Source organism: Lissotriton vulgaris, chromosome 4_1 (assembly GCF_964263255.1).
Source record: "Lissotriton vulgaris chromosome 4_1, aLisVul1.2, whole genome shotgun sequence".
NCBI lineage: Eukaryota > Metazoa > Chordata > Amphibia > Caudata > Salamandridae > Lissotriton > Lissotriton vulgaris.
In genome coordinates, this window is record NC_141691.1 from 1,754,759,116 (window position 1) to 1,754,776,302 (window position 17,187).

Below are 17,187 nucleotides of genomic sequence, written 5' to 3' on the forward strand. Positions count from 1 at the left end.
TCAGGAAGGTGCTGCATTATGGATTCTAACGCGTCATAATGTGCCCTGTCGTACCTTGCTAATAATGCCTGAGTATTAGCAATACGTCAAATGTTTGCTGTCTGACGCCGTTCGCTTGCCTGAGGCGTCTAGGAGTTTAAACTATCTGGTGGGGGAGACTCGCCTGATGTTTGGGAATTGGCTCTTTTGCGTGCATTGGAGACTACGATGGAGTCTCGTGGTGCAGGCCCTTTAATGTAGGCTAGGTCTGAGGGGGCAGCCTTATACTTCTCAATTCGGGGGTTGAGGATTCGAGCACTAACTGGATCTTTGAAGACCTCTGGCGCATGCTTAATAACCCCTTTCAGCATAGGTAAAATTGAGGTGGACCTTTGTTTTGTATCAAAGATATCCATAAGGAAGTCTTCGCCTACTGGGTAAGTATGTAGGTCAACTCCATGATATTGGGCAGCTCCTTGGACAAGTTGGTTAAATCCCATAGTGTCCTCTGGTGTGGAAGGCCTGGAGGGGTATGTGTCATCTTGTGGGATGTTAGGGATGTCTGGGGTACTATAATCATCCCTAGGGTCAGGTGAGCCAGGAGGACTAGGATTATCTAGTGGCTTATTATCTGCACCATCCGTGTGTCATCAGAGGTGTTATCCCCGTCATCTTCTTCTAATGGAGTAGGAGATGGTGTAGGGGAGTGATGTGGCAGAGGAGAAGGTATTCTTAGAGGAGAAGTCGCAATGTCCTTCTTAGGATGAGGAGACTGTGCAGGCGTCTCCAATGGTCGTTTTTTAGAACGAAGAGTCAATCGACCAGTTTTGGGATCTTTAACCAGTGTTTTGTGTAGGATCTGGATGGAATAGTTCCTCTGTGGGCAGTAGATCCTTCAGTGCTGAGATTTTTGGTTCGATAGGCTTTTTCGGCACCGAACCGGTAGCATCTTTTGGTTTAAAAACATGTTCTTTTGTAATGTCTTTGTCCTGTGGGCCGTGTTGGTTTTTTCGGCTCCGAAGTATGGGAGTCGGGTGCTTTAGGTGGCAATTTCTTGCTCTGCTCCGAGTGTGGTTTTGGTGCCGAGGAGCCGGTGCCAGTCTTCGGCGCAGAGTGCTTAGATGTGGAAGCAGTTGCAGTGGAGGTGGAAGATGGCTTCTTTTTAGGTGCCGGTAGGTGTGTGCCGGCACCAAGGGTATGGTGACTCGAGCCCGAGTCGCCTGAAGGCTTCTTTGCCGAGCCCGAAAGTGGGGCATGGGAAGCAGTCTCTCGATGTGCACCCAGGCCCGAAGGCGAGGGTGTGACCGAAGCCTTTTTGGAGGGTGTTGAGGAAGATTCGGGGTCGACGTGTGTACTTACAACCCTCTGTGCTGGAGTGATGTCCTCAACGTCTGAGTCTTCGGCCTCAGAGTCGCAGCCAACACCATGTTGTTGCTCCTGCTCTAGCACATAGACACCCTCTTGGAAAATGTCGTCCGGGATCTAAGATGAGGAGCGAGCCATGGTTTGTCGAGCTCGGTCTCGAATCGTCTTCTTGGAGCAGAAGGAGGCACAAGCGAACAGTCTCTGTCTCGTGCTTAGGTGAGAGGCAAAGGTTGCACACCTCATGTAGATCGGTGGGGGGAAACTTCGACCCACATTGAGGACACTTCTTAAATGGCGTCCTTTCCATGAGCCAGGAAGTAAGGCCCAGGTAGGTCCAAAGGCCTTCGTCGACGACCGGAATTGAAGACCTCAAAGTCTTGAAGAGTTGTGTCGGTGGAAAGCGCGATCGAGACAACACAGTCGAACCGGGTGAGGATTGACCGCCGAAGGAAAATCAGTTCCAAACGGGAGCGCAGGAAACACATCAAAGCCCGATGGCGGAAAAAAACAATCTAAGGATGGAGCCGATGCCCATGCGCACTATTGTCCAAAGGAGGAGTCAACTATTTTGTGACTTCCAAAGACTTTTCAGGACAAAAAACAACTGCAAACGTCCGGATCCAACACTAGGTGGCCATCTATGCACAGTGTGTAATCTGCAGCTCAGAGTACACACTGTAAATTGGTGCAGTAGTTTGTGAAGTTGCAGGGCCTACTCGCCTTAATCATTCAGGGGGCTTTTAGAGGTCCCTACTCAGCCGTGAGGGTCTCAAAGCGCAGGGGAGGAAGCAGCACCGGGTCAGCCGAAAAGCCAGGTCTTGAGGCTCTTCCTGAAGGTGTGCAGAGTCGTGGAGCGTCTGATGTTGACTGGGAGCTCGTTCCAGGACTTGGACTTGGACAGGACGTAGGAGAAGGCTCTTCCACCTGCTCTGGATGTGCAGGGTTTCTACTAGGACGAGGTCGGCGGAGCGGAGGTTTCTTTTGAGTACATGGAAAGACTCTTTCAATTGGGTATTTGTGTCCGATGTTGTGGAGGGATTTGTAGGCTTGTGTGAGTAGCTTGAAAGTTACCCTTACCGACTGGGAGCCAGTGGAGATCTTGCAGGTGTTGGGACAAGTGCTCATGTCGTGGGGTAAGTAAGGCCGCAGTGTTCTGGAGTTTGTGTAGTAGGGATTTGTTGATTCCAGCGTAGAGGGCGTTTCCGTAGTCCAGTCTGCTAGTTAGGAGGGCGTGGATGGCGGTTTTTCTGGCTTCAGATCCACTTGAAGGTTTTGTGGAGGGTGTTGAAGCAGGTGGAGGCAATGGCGTTGATCTGGCAAGTCATGGTGAGGAAGGAGTCTGGAATGATGCAGAGGTTCCGGGTGTGGTCAGTCGGGGTGGGAGGGTTTCCGAGGGCAGAGGGCCACCAGGTGTTGTCCAAAGCGGTGGGGGAGGGTCTCACGACAAGGACCTCTGTCTTCTCAGAGTTGAGCTTAAGCCAGTGTGAGAAAGGGTCATCTTTCTTGCATGGTATGCCCCCACTATTTGCTGAATTGCTAATGTGCTTTGACTGAGCGTGCCCTGGGGTCCTGCCAATCAGGTGCCCAGGGCTTGTGTTCCTTCCCTAAAACTGTTGAAACTAAAACTCAATTGTCATCTCTGGCCACATGTCAGTCCCTGGTAAATGGTACCCTAGGTACCCAGGGCATTGAGACCAGAGAAGACCCCCCCAAGGGCTGCAGCACTTATTGTGCCACCCTTAGGGGCTCTGTACCCTGACACACACACACACACACACACACACACACACACTGCCTTTGCAGGCAGAGTGTCCTGGTACAGAACTAAACAAAGTCGACATGGCAAACATCCCTGTGTGCCATGCCCACAAACACTGCCCTGGCATACATCAGTCACCCCTCTAGCTGGGTGCACTATGCCAGTGGTGTGGGCACAGGTGCATGAGCCCTGTGCCCCTACAGTACCCAGGGCCATTCCTGGGCACTGTAAGTGCAGTGATGCAGTGATGTTTATGGTGCTTGGAGGTTGTCATTAGGAACTCCACAGCATCATGATGGCTACACTGAAGACTGAGAAGTTTGGTATCAAACTTCTCAGCACATTAAACCCCGACTGATGCCAGTGTGGAATTTAATGCCAAATGCACGACAGAGGGCAACTTAGAGTTGCCCCCTGAAACGAACCTACAATCCACTTCTGGTTTGAGAGGCTGTCTAGGCTGCTACACAGCAGACATGTTGGATCCCTGGGTAGAGAGCCATCCGCTCTCCTGGGTCTGCGACAGTGCACTTCCTGAGCGAGGTACTAGGTCACCTCCCAGGGATGGGCAGGGGAAGCTTCAAAGGCAAGCCGCCTTTGTGAGCTTCTCCAGGCCACTTGCTGTACTCAGCAACTGGAGCTTACCAGTTAAGACCCCACTCTGTCGGGAAGACTGGCGGGAACCGTAAGTGAGGAAAGGAGGTGTGCCAGCCTGTGCCAACTCCACCCCTCAGGTGGGAGAGGCGAGGTGAAGCACGACTCCAGGCTACGGCCATCTTGAAGATGGGGAGCCCTACCCAATCAGAGCTAGGCCCCTGCCCCCTTCCCACAGGAGAGGAGCAGGATAGGGGGTGTACTCCCCCCAGGACCGGGACCTATTGGTCCCTGCCCTTGCCCTACCTGTAACGCCCCTAAATTTAGTATTTAGGGGCACCCTGAACCTTTCTTCCTCGGATCCAGATTTGAAATCAATAAAGAACAAATAGAAGGATGACCTGCTGCACAGCTGCAAGAGGACACAAACTGACTTGGCCCCAGCCCTACTGGCCTGTCGACCCTGCTCCTGCTAAACTCCAGCATCTCCTCTGCTCAGCAACCTCGAAAACCCCGGAGTACCCGACTGCCTTGCTCATCCAAGACTGGGACTCCCATGAGCAGTGGTTCTGTTCAAAGATCTACAACCCCTGGTGCCAGCCAGGAACCGCGAATCCAGCACAAACTGCACCGCCGAGCCTGGCCCGTGCCTGAGTGGACAAAGACCACGAGGACGTACCCCCGGTGTGAGAAAGTGCTATCTTTCTTGCATTGGTATGCTCCCACTTTTTGCTGAATTGCTGATGTGCTTTGACTGAGTGTGCCCTGGGCTCCTGCCAACCAGGTACCCAGTGTCTGTGTTCCTTCCCTAAAGCTGTATCGAAACAAAACCCAATTGGCCTCTCTGGCCACCTATTAGCCTCTAGTAAATGGTGCCCAGGGACTGGTGATCAGAGAAGACCCCTAAGGGCTGCAGCACTTATTGTGCCACCCTTAGGAGCCTTGAACCCTGACTCCTACACACTGCCTTTGCAGGCTGAGTGTCTAGGTACAGAACTAAACTGAGTCGACATGGCACATCCATGTGTGCCATGCCCATAGAACCCACTGCTCTGGCATACTTTAGTCACCCCTCGAGCTGGGTGCCCTATGCCAGTGGTGTGGGCACAGGTGCAGGAGCCCTGTGCCTCTACACTACCCAGAGCCATTCCTGGGCACTAAGTGCAGTGATGCCATTAGGAGTATATGGTGCTGGCAGGTTGCCATTACGAACTCCACAGCACCATAATGGCTACAATGAAGACTGACAAGTTTGGTACCAAACTTCTCAGCACATTAAAACCGCACTGATTCCAGTGTGGGATTTAATGTAAAATGCACCAGAGGGCATCTTAGAGATGCCCTCTGAAAACCTAACCTACAATCAACGTCTGGTCTGAGTGGCTGCCACACAGCAGACATGTTGCTGGACCCCCGGGTGGAGAGCCCCTGCTCTCCTGGGCCTGCAACAATGCACATCCTGGGCGAGGTGCTAGGTCTCCTCCCCCAGGATGGGCAGGGGAAAGCATCAAAGGCATGCCACCTCTGAGTTTCTCCAGGCCATTTGCTATACTCAGCAACTGGCCCCCACCAGTTCCAACCCCCACTCTGACGGGAAGACTGGCGGGAAACCCCACGTCAGGAAGGGGGGTGTGCCAGCCTGTGCCAACCACACCCCTCAGGTGGGAGAGGCGAGGTGAAGCATGACCCCGGGCTCCGGCCATCTTGAAGATGGGGAGCCCTGCCCAATCACAGCTAGGCTCCTGCCCCCCTCCCACAGGAGAGGAGCAGGCTAGGGGGTGTACCCACCCCAGGACAGCGACCTATTGGTCCCTGCCCATACCCTACCTGTAACGCCCCATAACGAATAGTTTACCTGTCAGTGTAGTTTTGCAGCATGAAGATCTTTCTGGATACACTATGCTGTGCATTATTCCACGGTCTAGTGGTTGGGTCCAGAATCGTAGTCTTTTCTTTGTCGCCCAGGTGGGCGTCGATGTCCCACCTTTGGTGTACTTCCTGTGACGTCGGCACGCTTCCTGTGGAAGCTCCCACCTTTGGACGCCATCTTCGGATTATTTTTTCTTGTTTTTGTGTTCTGTTTGCGAATCCTTTGGCAATGTTCAGTATTTCTTCTCCAGTAAGAGATTTATCCGCTTTGTCTTTCAAGGTGTCTGTTTCTGTATTGTCCTTGTATTACCACCTGCTTCTCCAGCCTCCTCTTTCTGGTGGAGGTGGGTGGGTTCGCTCGTGAATCCAGAAAGATCTTTACGCTGCAAAACTACACCCACAGGTAAGAAACTATTCGTTTTGCAGCGTGAATCTTACTGGATTCACTATTCTGTGCATAGACTTTGTAGCGGTTTGTTATGTTTGTGGCAGCTGGGTGGAAGAGGAGCGTTGGTTGTTGAATATGTGTTGAAGCACTTTCTGTCCTACATCTGCTTCTTTTTTCATTTGTATATCCACACAGTAGTGCTTAGTGAACGTGAGCACTGAAGCCCATGTTGCCGCCAGGCATATGTCTTGAATGGGTGTGTTAGCCCTTTTTTCCTGGTAGAGTGGGCCCGTGGCCCCTCTGCTAGTTCTTGGTCTGCCCGTTTGTGGCAGAATTGTATAGTTTGTGCGATCCATCGTGCGATGGTTCCCTTTGTTATATGTGAGTACCAGGTCTGCCTGGCCCACTGCGGTGCCACCAGGATCAAGTTGCTGGTTCTGCACTTGAGTACTCTGTGTATCAGAGGTATTGGGAGAAAGCGTAAGCAAATGAAACTGGTCCTTCTCTATCGGAATTTCCAGCGATCTCTGATTCCATCTCTCAGGACCTCCTCTCTAAACTTAAGTCCGGTTCCCCCTCGGACCCCTGTCCTGGTACCTTTTTGGCTAGGGGTGCGGAGGTTTTGAACCCACTGATTAATCCGATTCTTAATTTGTCACTGACGAGTGGTGTTGTCCCTATGGTCTGGAAACAAGCCATGGTTGTTCCACTCCTTAAAAAGCCTGGTCTTGACCCCGAGAATCATGCCAATTACAGGCCAATTTCCCATCTGCCTGCTCTTGCAAAGATAGTGGAAAAGCATGTTCACTCTGTGCTCTCAACTTTTCTTGAAACTCATGGCTTGTTGCACTCCACCCAGTCGGGCTTTCGATCCAATCTAAGCACCGAGACAGCACTTCTGGAGGTTAATGAAGCCATTAAGGAAGTGCTGGATTCAGGTGGAAGAGCCATGCTGGTAATGTTAGATCTGTCGGCGGCTTTCGACACCGTCCCTCATGAGGCTCTCCTCAGCAGACTTCATGAGATCGGTCTGAGAGGGACGGTGTTGAGCTGGTTTAGATCCTATTTAGCTGGTCGCCGGCAGATGGTCTGGGCCCCCCCTCACTCTGCCGAAGTGCCGCCTTTGGAGGTCGGGGTCCCACAGGGGTCGGTGCTTAGCCCGACTCGGTTTAATATCTTCAGGACCCCTCTGGCTGAGCTGGCAGAGTCCTTTGGGGCTCAGATCATGTCATACGCTGATGACACCCAGCTCCTTTTCACTTGTGGAAAGGGGGCGGAGTTCAACGGAGAGAGCATCCGCGGGTGCCTCGGGGCTGTTTTTGACTGGTTTCAGCTGAACAGCCTCAAGTGCAACCCTGATAAATCAGAGGTGCTTTTCTTCGGGTGTCAGGCTGACCCCAGTTGGCAGGATTGGTGGCCTGTGAACATGTTCCCACCCTCGTCCTTCTCTCTGGTGGCTAAGAATCTTGGGGTCAAAAATGATAACAGTCTATCTCTTAAGTCCCAGATTCTAGGCCTGACTGGCACCTGCTATGGTCTTCTTAAAATGTTGCGCTAGTTTCTTCCCTTGCTCCCTTTGTTGCATAGGAAGACGACGGTCCAGGCTAATATCTGCTCCAGGCTGGATTACTCAAATGTTTTATACTTGGGTCTTCCGGACTATCTACTACAAAAGCTTCAGGTGGTCCAAAACTTGGCGGCACGGGCGATTTTTGGCCTGCCTCGTCGTGCGAAAGCCTCGGACCTGCTAGCTATCTTCTTGGTTTTTTGGCTGTTGGTTTCCCTTCCAGCTCTATGCAGTACCCGAACTGTATGATGTTGAGAACCCATTTGTCTGAAGTTATTGACTTCCATTCCTGGAGGAAATGCTTTAGTCTTCCTCCCACTGGGCTTACATGTTCTCGGGTTTTCAATTCGTGTGACCCCTGTGTGTTGTTCTTGTGGTTCATCCCGGGGGCTCTTGCTTGGGTGAGCACATGTTTTGGCAAGTCACTTGGAGGGGGGTTGCAGGCCCCCTCTCCTGTTCTGACCACGCCCGTTCCCTTTCCCGCAAAAGGCCTGGCCTCTCTGCTGGTACTGCCAGGATTGTTTCTGTTGCCTTTGTTGCTCCTGGTTGTCTGCCTGGTGGGCTTGTTGGAACGCCTGGTGTGATGTTTCTGGTTGATTCCCACCTCTCCCATTAGGTCTCTGAGATGGGGTGCCTCTTTTAGTACCTCTGAACTGCAAAGCTCCCATGGACCTTACAGCTTCGTTGTCCTTTAGTTGGCTGAGCTTCTTGTCCACTAGGGCCCCGAACAAAGATTCTCAGTTGAACGGGGTGTTAAGGATGCTGTGCTGCACTTCTGGCTTGAAGCCTGAAATTCTTAGCCAGGCTTGTCTCCTTTCTGTAACGCCCATCATCATGAGCCTGCGGGAGGTGTCGGCTCAGTCAAGGGCTGTTTTGATGCAAGAATTTGCCACGTTCTTCCCCTCTTCTACCAAGCTTTCAGCTTTCTCCTTGAACTCTTGAGGCAAGTTTTTTTATTAGCTAGCCAAGTTCCTCTAGGATCTGGTACTGGTGTCTGTTCAGAAGAGCATTGGAATTTGCCATGCGCCAGTGCATAGCGGCAATCCGTTCAATTCTCCTCCCTACTAAGTCCATCCTCTTGCTTTCTTTGTCTGGAGGTGGTCCTGAAGTTGTAGGTACATTGGCCCTCTTCCTTGCTGTTGCTGCGATGATGGAGTCTGCAGAGACCGTGCCCTGGATGTAGGGTGGGTTTTTGGAGGAATGTTTATATTTCTTCTCTGTAGGAGAGTAGGGTCTGCAATCCTATGGTCACCCCAGATTTTTGCTTTTTGCTTCACTGGTTTACGACTTTTCCTGGCTGTGGGCCTGCTAATCAGACCCACAGCCTAGCTGTTCTCTCTAAATTGACATCCATGTACTTTAGGTGCATTTACCAATTGGTATTGGGTCACTCTTGTAAGTCTTTGTACAGTGTACCATAGGTAACCAGGGCATAAGTGAACCCAAGCCTACCAGGGGCTGCAGCATGTATTATGCCACCCCTGGCTGGCCACCCAAATCTGACACAACTGGCTGATCAATCAGCTGGGGCAAGGTGGTGTAATCACCCTTTGCTTTAGATATAGTATACCTATATCTAAACCTAAAATGGACACATACTCCTATAAGTCACTCCTACAGCAGGCCTTAACAATCCTGGAGGCCGAGTGCTTGGAATTATGTGAGATAGTGCTCTGGCATGAGCTGAGCCTGTCTGCAGCTTTCGGAACCAAGTCCTTTAGCTGTTTCCATGATAACGCTATACTATATACTCTTAAGTGCATTATAATCCTCGCGGTTATTGCTAACTTTGGCACAGCATTATCAAAACATGTCGAGTAAGGTGTCATACGAATTGGAATACTACCCCCTCACCAATTCTGGCGAAGGGGGTAGCATTCCACCCTTCTAGAGGGACACGACAAGTATGTAACTGTGAACCCCGGTTAAAGTTAAACTCGAGCCTCAGCATCACAAAATGGATGCTGCCACCAGACACAAGTCTGACCTCCTGCTGCTGGGAGTCCTTCCAGCGAGAGAGGCTTGGACAAAGGGTTTCCTGCCTTGGGAGGTGCTAGCACCACCCCAGACAGGATTTTGTTTATTAGGTAGGACAGGCCTGAAAGGAATGAGACATGCCTGGGGCACACAAGGTGCCTCTGTGCATACCCCGCTTCAAACCAGTTGCTGGGGCACTCCAGCCCCAGCTCTGGCGCGAAACCCGATGACATTGGGGTCTATAATAGAGTCATCAGGAATGCAGCTGCAGTTTTCAGGGTGAAACTCGAAGAGAAGCAGAAGGCAGGCTTCCTTCTAGAGACACTGCTCCCCACACAGACCAAGAGCCAGTACCTGCCCATGCTAGAAAGTGTCATGGCACAGGGGAAAGAGGCTTTCAAGGAGCCTGCGACCTGCAAAGCCTGTCACACCTGCCCAAGGCCAGGAAGAGCCATCTGTGGCAGGGGAGCTTCAAAGGCCTTGCCGCCTTTGTAATGCAATCCACATCCTCTCCTGCTATCAGGAGCAGGCCACCTTCATGTCTCCCCTCCTTTTAACAGAGAAGACAGGTGAGAACAATTTGCACACCTCTGTCAACCCCACCCCTCATGTGGAGGGAGGTGGGGTGAAGCCCACTCTTCAGTGCCCCCCATCTTGCAGATGGCAGGCACTCTTTAATTAGGATTATGGTTTGTGTCCACTCCCCCACGTGGGGTGAGCACACCATGGGTGTTGTCACCCTAAGGTCAGTAGCCCATTGGCAAAGCCCCTAAAACGCCCCCTAATTACAGTATTTAGGGGGCAGCCCTGAACCAAGAAGACAGATTCCCACAACCTACGAAGGACAAAAGAAGGCACCGAGCAGAGGAAACTGCAGAGAAAAACTGACTTGCCACCAGCCCTACCAGCCCAGAGATCCTGCGCCAATAGTCACCTTGTGCTGCAGCCAGTGACCTCCAAAACACTTGGGAGAACTGACTGCCTTCCACAAAGACTGGATCTAAAAAGTAAACAGCAACTGTTCAAACGAAAGTCCTAAGACCGACTCTGAGCCTGCAGAAGACAAAGAAACCCAATGCCTGGAACCACCACTACACCAGACGCCCACAGCTCGAATCCGGGTCATCCACCGGTCCTAGCGAGGTACCCCATCACTCCAGAGACCCAGGCCACCATGGGTTGACTCCTCCCGGACTCCCCGATGTCACCTGCAGTCTCTGCATGGAGACCGCCCCCAACTGCGAGTGTCCCAGTAAGGTGTAATCCGACCTCAAAAAACACCCCTGCATCTAGCTGCCCTGCACCCTGGAGAAAGGAACCTGAGGTGCGCTTACGTCCCCAAGCCCTCCAACTTACCTGCCCAGCTGTTGGTTTATCCCAGAAGTCTCCTTGGACCAAGCCTGCAGCCAAAATCCAAAACCACCAATTTCCATTGAAAACCTGTTGCCAAAACAACACCTTGCAGTCGGCCGGTGCTGTGGGTGCACCTGGTGTGCTAAATCAGATCCCCCTTTGCCCTGAGCCAACACCAGGAGATTTGCTCCCACAACCTTGTGGCCTGCTCGTGAGCAGCCACCAACCGGAAACCCTCTATTCCCCATTTGATAACATTGGACCTCAGCCCTCTGCACCCGGCCACCATAGTGTCGCTGAGGGTGCTTTGAGATTTGAGAGTGCATCCTTGACCATGGGGGAACCCTGGTTCTATCCCCAGAAAACCAACTCCCAAACCTAAGTACTTACTGTTAAACCAATAGGACTGCATTGGCTGCTTTCTTGTGAAATATCTTCTCTGAGGAGTTGGTTTGTATAAAAACTTAAGAAACTGCAAATGTACCAAAACTGATTTACTTAACTTTTCTCTAGGAAATGTCCCAGTGTGACATCTAAGCATATCACACTGAGTAGAAAAAGTAATCTGTAATGTAATCTGAAAAGTAATTTTGAACTGTTGACTTACCTGTAAATCAACCAACTGCATTTGAACCTGCATTCAACTGTAATTTACTGCATAAGTATTGCAAAGCATTATTTCACTTGCCAGCACCAGGCTTGGCTTGGTTCTAGAAATAAAATAACCAATATTTTTGATACAAACATATTGGTCTGAGTAACATTTATTGCCTGAGTGTATACAACAAATGCTTAACACTACCTTCTGATAAAGCCTTACTGCTCGCCTACACTACCAAAAATAGGGATTAAGGTGCTATTTTTACTTTTACCTCTGCCTACCTTTAGGGTTCCACTGGACACTCTGCACACTATACCTCATTTGGGTATAGCATACACAGAGCCAGCTTCCTACACTGGTTGGCAGAGACCCTGTGCACTTTCAATCGAAACCACATCATTCTCCAGGTAAAAAGTGGGATGGCTAACTATGTCAAAAGAGGTACTTGCTCAATAAGAGTCTTACTGGCAGGCAAAAAAGAAAAAAAAAGAGGACTGTAGGTGGCACTGGATTATATTAATGACACAATCATAAATTAATGCATATAGGTGATTTTCTTTAGTGCAGCCATTAGCTTTGTCTTAACTTCAGTAACCTTGACAAATTCATTAATTTAATCTTTGGTATTTCTAAAATCTACTTTCTTGGACATTCAGGATTGAACTTGGAAGTAGCTCCTACATCTCAACATTGTTAGAATCAATCTACTTAAAAGCAGGACACTCACCTGCTGCATAGTGACTTGAGGCTGTGCACTGAGATGCTGCTGGGGATTACGGACACCTGCAGCATACTTGTATTGAGGAACAGCTCGTACTGCAGGAGCAGTTGCAGCAGCAGCAGCTGCTGGTCGTGGCCCCATGGTTTGTGTTGATGTATTAGCTGTAAAACAGAAGGAAAACTAAGTACATGAACATCTATGGCTAGCTAAAAAAATGATATGTGAAGACTACTCACCAACACGCTGTGCAGACATAACTCTTGGTACTTGAGAAGAAGTTGGTCTCATAGCACTAAATGTTGGCGGCCTTGGAGCAGCTGGGCGTATTGCACCGGGCATGTTCTGGAAAGCTGCATTTAAAATATCAAACTTGATGTTATGAAAATTTTAAGAGAGATTACTATTCTTTCATACAGATGCATTCAAAATATCGAATCAGTTTAGCCTTAATTTAGGAGTTACTACTCCAACCTAGGATTTATTCAAACCGGCCAGCAAAAGAATAGTCAGCAACACTTTAGTGAAAAGTTACTAAAGTGAAACAGCACTGGTGTATTTCACATATTCACATGCTCTGAATTACACATCAGGCTGGGAATCCGTTTAATAAGTAACTGTTCCTTATTGTTTTCATTGGCTATGCTTTCGTGCACCACTTTGTTTCTTCTATGCAATGCTTTACTGTTCTCAAGGGGTATCAGTGTGTGTAGTGCTTTCTCTGCTTTTGGCATTGGCTGTTGCAAGTAGGCTGCAGTTGTGTGGACTGGCTGACGTGGACACAAGATCACTTTTGGTAGGAACTGAAGGTTGGTCCTCATGGTCACCCAGTCCTTGTGTATCCGTAGTTACGATTCCAGTATGGTGAGTGTTTGTAATTCACTGACTGTAGTAAAGTTATGGCAAAGAGCAATGCTCTTTTCATTGTCATACGCTTGAGTCCTGTTTTGTGCATGAGTTTGAAAGTCAGGTTTCACGTAGGCGCAAACGTTAGCGATGCAATTTTTTTCAACAACTTGATGATTAGTGTAGTAAAGAGGCTTTATCCTGTACTACTTGTAGTGTACCTCACAATTGCAGATAAGTGTACTTTAAAGGATCTGGATGATAGACCTGCATCTAGGTCGTGTGTTTGGTACCCAATAATGGTTGTCTCCCCTGTTAAGTTGCGCAACACTTTCCTTCCTACACCAGTGGATGAATCTGTTCTACTTGGCTGTACAGCATTTATACATTGTGGGTTTTCTGGCTTCCAATTTCAATGCCCCAGGCATTCACATTCTATGTCCTTAAGAGCCAGGCTGCTACGCTGGGACAAGATGGCTCTGGGTGGCATAATGATCCTCTTTTTTTATTGATGTCAAGTTCTGAAAGGTGGGTAACTATTACAGTGCCTTGTGCCACTTTCATCAGATCTAAAAATCATGTTGTCTGCATGGACCATCGTCCAGATTATCTTCAGGCATGTCTGCTTACACATGTATCTATACAGGTAGGATATGTGGTGAAGTGTATGCAAATTTCACCTATAAGTTTATCAACAGCATTTCATACAGATAAGTGACGTGGGTAACTGGAAGCAAAGTTTTGGCATTTTTTCTTTTCGTGGTTTCTGAACAGGTCTGTTTGAGGAGTAATATGTGTACTACCTCTTGGTCTAGTTCCCACTTGCATGAACTATTTTAGCAACCTAATTTGTGTGCTTCTACATTAAGCATACTTTGAAGGCGAATGGCTATCAGTGGTAAATTTGTATGTATTGCTTATTTTCAAATGTCCTCTGCTAGTGTGGCTGGTATTGGTGATCTTGTTCTAACTCTTTGTTAAGAAAGAATATGCTACTTACCAGTATGCATCTGTTCTTGGCATGTAGGGCTGCTGACATTCATATCTGTGCATAGATCGCCGCCTAGTGTTGGGTCCGGATGATTGCACCTTGTTAATTGGAAGTCTTCGAAGTATCACGAGATAGGTGGCTCCTCCCTTGGACTACAGTGCGCATGGGCATCCTCTCCATCTTCAGATTGTTTTTCGCCATTGTGGCAGAGATGGAGTATAGTACAGTAAGAAATGTCCATGTAAAAGAGAATGCTACAGCTGTTAACAGGCACCGGGGAGGAGGTTGGGCGATATGAATGTCAGCAGCCCTACATGCCAAGAACAGATGCATACTGTAAGTAGCATATTCCGTTCGAGGCATGTGGGCTGCTGAATTCATATCTGTGCATAGACTGTATAGCAGCATCTCCTCTAGCAGTGGTCACCTGTGCCAGCTGCAGCAGTTTGAAAAAGAGTTTTAAGAACAGCCTGTCCTACAGCAGCCTGCTGTTTGGAATGTACGTCTACACAATAATGTTTTGTGAAAGTGTGTATGGTAGACCATGTGGCTGCTCCACAGATATCCTCAAGGGGAATATTCCCTAGGAAAGCCATGGATTCCCCCATTTTGCGCGTGGAGTGTGCTCTTGGGTGGACTGGTAAAGTGCGTTTAGCTTTTTGATAGCATATTTGAATGCATTTAACTATCCATCTGGCTATTCCTGACTTTGATATAGGATTTCCTTTATGTTGTGGTGCGAAAGCAACAAACATCTGTTTTGGTTTTCTGAAGGCCTTTGTCCTGTCAACATAATATAGCAGAGCTCTTTTGACATCTAGGGTGTGTAGGGCTCTTTCAGCTACTGACTGGATTTTGGAAGAACACTGGCAGTTCAATAGATTAGTTAATGTGGAAATTGGATATGACTTTTGGCATAAACTTAGGTTTTTTTTAAGTACTACCCTTATTGCATGTATTTGAATAAAGGGTTCTCGAATAGTTAGTGCTTGTAGCTCGCTAACTCTTCTAAGTGAGGTAATAACAATAAGGAAAGCCACCTTCCATGTGAGAAATTGTAGTTCACATGAATGTAGGGGTTCAAAAGGAGGCCCCATAAGTCTGGCGAGTACAACGTTTAGATTCCAGACTGGTGAAGGTGGGTTTTTTGGAGGAATTACTCTTTTGAGGCCCTCCATGAACGCTTTTATTGCTGGTACTCTAAACAGTGAAAGGTGTTAGCTGCTTTAGCAGCATACCTCCAAAACAGACAAGTGTAGTCGTATAGAAGAATAAGCTAGGTTGCACCTTTGAAGGTGCAATAGGTAGCATATGATGTTTTGTATAGAAGCATCTAATGGATTTATTTGGTTATTGTTACAGTAAATAACAAATCTTTTCCATTTAGCTGCATAACATGCCCTAGTAGTTGGCCTTCTTGCCTCCTTAATGATGTTCATGCAGTCTGGAGGCAAGTTAAGGTATCCAAACTAAGACTTCAGGAGCCAGATCGCTAGGTTCAACTGATTGGGATCTGGGTGTTTGATTTCTCCATGGCTCTGAGTCAGAAAACTGGGTGTGAGTTTTAGTCTTTGATGAGACACTACTGAGAGTTCAAGGAACGTTGTGTACCATGGCTGCCTTGCCCATGTTGGAGCAACTAGGATCATTGTCACTGTTGCCGGAGGTTTGCGTGCCACTAGTGGAATTAGTGGAGCTGGGGGAAAAGCGTACGCAAATCTGCCTGACCAGTTAATCCATATCGCATTGCCCTGTGACAATGGATGTGGGAACCTGGCGGCAAAGTACTGGCACTTTGAGTTTTCTTTTGTGGCAAACAGGTCTATTTCTGGGTGCCCCCATTTTTGAAAGAATGGTTGGAGGACTTGAGGGTGAATCTCCCATTCGTGTAATTGCTGGCTGTGTCTGCTGAGTAGATCCGCTATCTGATTGTCCTTCCCTGGGAGGTGTTCTGCCAGGAGAAAGATGTTTTTTGGCAGAACACCTCCCAAGGAAGGACAATCAGATAGCGGATCTACTGCCAGGAGAAAGATGTTTTTTGGAATTGCCCACTTTCATATGCTTTGCGCTAAGTGAGACAGTTGTAGAGTGCGTTTCTCCCTGTTTCTGTATGTAGTACATGGCTGTCATGTTGTCCGTCCGGATCAACACAGTCTTGTTGTACAGGGGTTTCTGGAATGCTTTTAGAGCTAGAAATATTGCTAGCAACTCCAAATGGTTGATATGCAATTTTTTCTGCTGGGTTGTCCAAAGCCCTTGCACTGTGTATTGGACTACGTGGGCTCCCCAATCTAACAGTGATGCGTCCGCTGTTATCACTATTTGTGGAACCTGCTCTTGGAACAGTCGTCACTGGAAAGGTTTCGTGGGTTCCACCACTGCAAAGAGTTGTATGCACGACTGTTTAACAACACTAGGTCCTGTAATAGTCTTTGAGCTTGGTTCCACTGTTTTGCTAGGCCTTCCAGCAGTGGACGCATGTGAAGTCTGGCATGAGGGACAATGAAAATGCAGGCGCAGGAGGCCATCATGCCTATGAGCTGCGTGAATACTCTAGCTGACAGGGAGTGTTGTGGTTGGGATTTGTGAATGAGCATTTGCATACTGGCTATCCTCGCTGCGTTTGGATATGCCTTTGCCAGCGAGGTGTTTATAGTAGCTCCCAGATATTGCTGTATGTGGGATGGCTGTAGGTTGGATTTTGGTAGTTTATGGAAAAGCCTAAGCTGTGTAGAAGCTGACGTGTTTCAGACATATGGCTCTTGCATGGTTCGTACGATTTTGCTTGTATCAGCCAATCGTCCAGGTATGGATAAATGTGAATGTGTTGTCTCCTTAGATAAGCAGCTACTGTCGCTAGACATTTTGTGAACACTTTCGGAGCTGTGGTCCCCCCAAAGGGGAGAACTTTGAATTGATAGTGCTGGTTTTGGATTGTGAACCTGAGATACTTCCTGTGAGAAGGATGTATAGGTATGCGGAAGTATGCATCCTGGAGGTCTAAGGTTGCTAGGAAGTCTTTTTGCCTTAGCAACGGGAGGACTTGCTGTAGAGTGATCATGTGGAAGTGCTCCGAAAGTATATACTGGTTAGGGGTCTGAGGTCCAGTATTGGTCTGAGGGACACGTCCTTCTTGGGAATGAGGAAGTATAGTGCGTATACTCCTGTTTCTTGGTGCTG

At 48.6% G+C, this 17,187-nt stretch overlaps 1 protein-coding gene across 2 annotated transcripts in view; it reads right to left on the reverse strand.

Moving 5' to 3' along the window:
• Positions 1 to 17,187, reverse strand: part of PABPC1 (poly(A) binding protein cytoplasmic 1) — a 338,040-nt gene that overhangs the window by 86,781 nt on the left and 234,072 nt on the right. For both annotated transcript variants that reach the window (XM_086966062.1, XM_086966063.1), the window contains exons 11-12: positions 12,410 to 12,523; positions 12,180 to 12,334 (exon numbers count right to left, since the gene is read on the reverse strand). In XM_086966062.1, the coding sequence (XP_086822188.1) occupies positions 12,180 to 12,334; positions 12,410 to 12,523 (269 nt within the window). The remainder of the gene's footprint in view (positions 1 to 12,179; positions 12,335 to 12,409; positions 12,524 to 17,187) is intronic.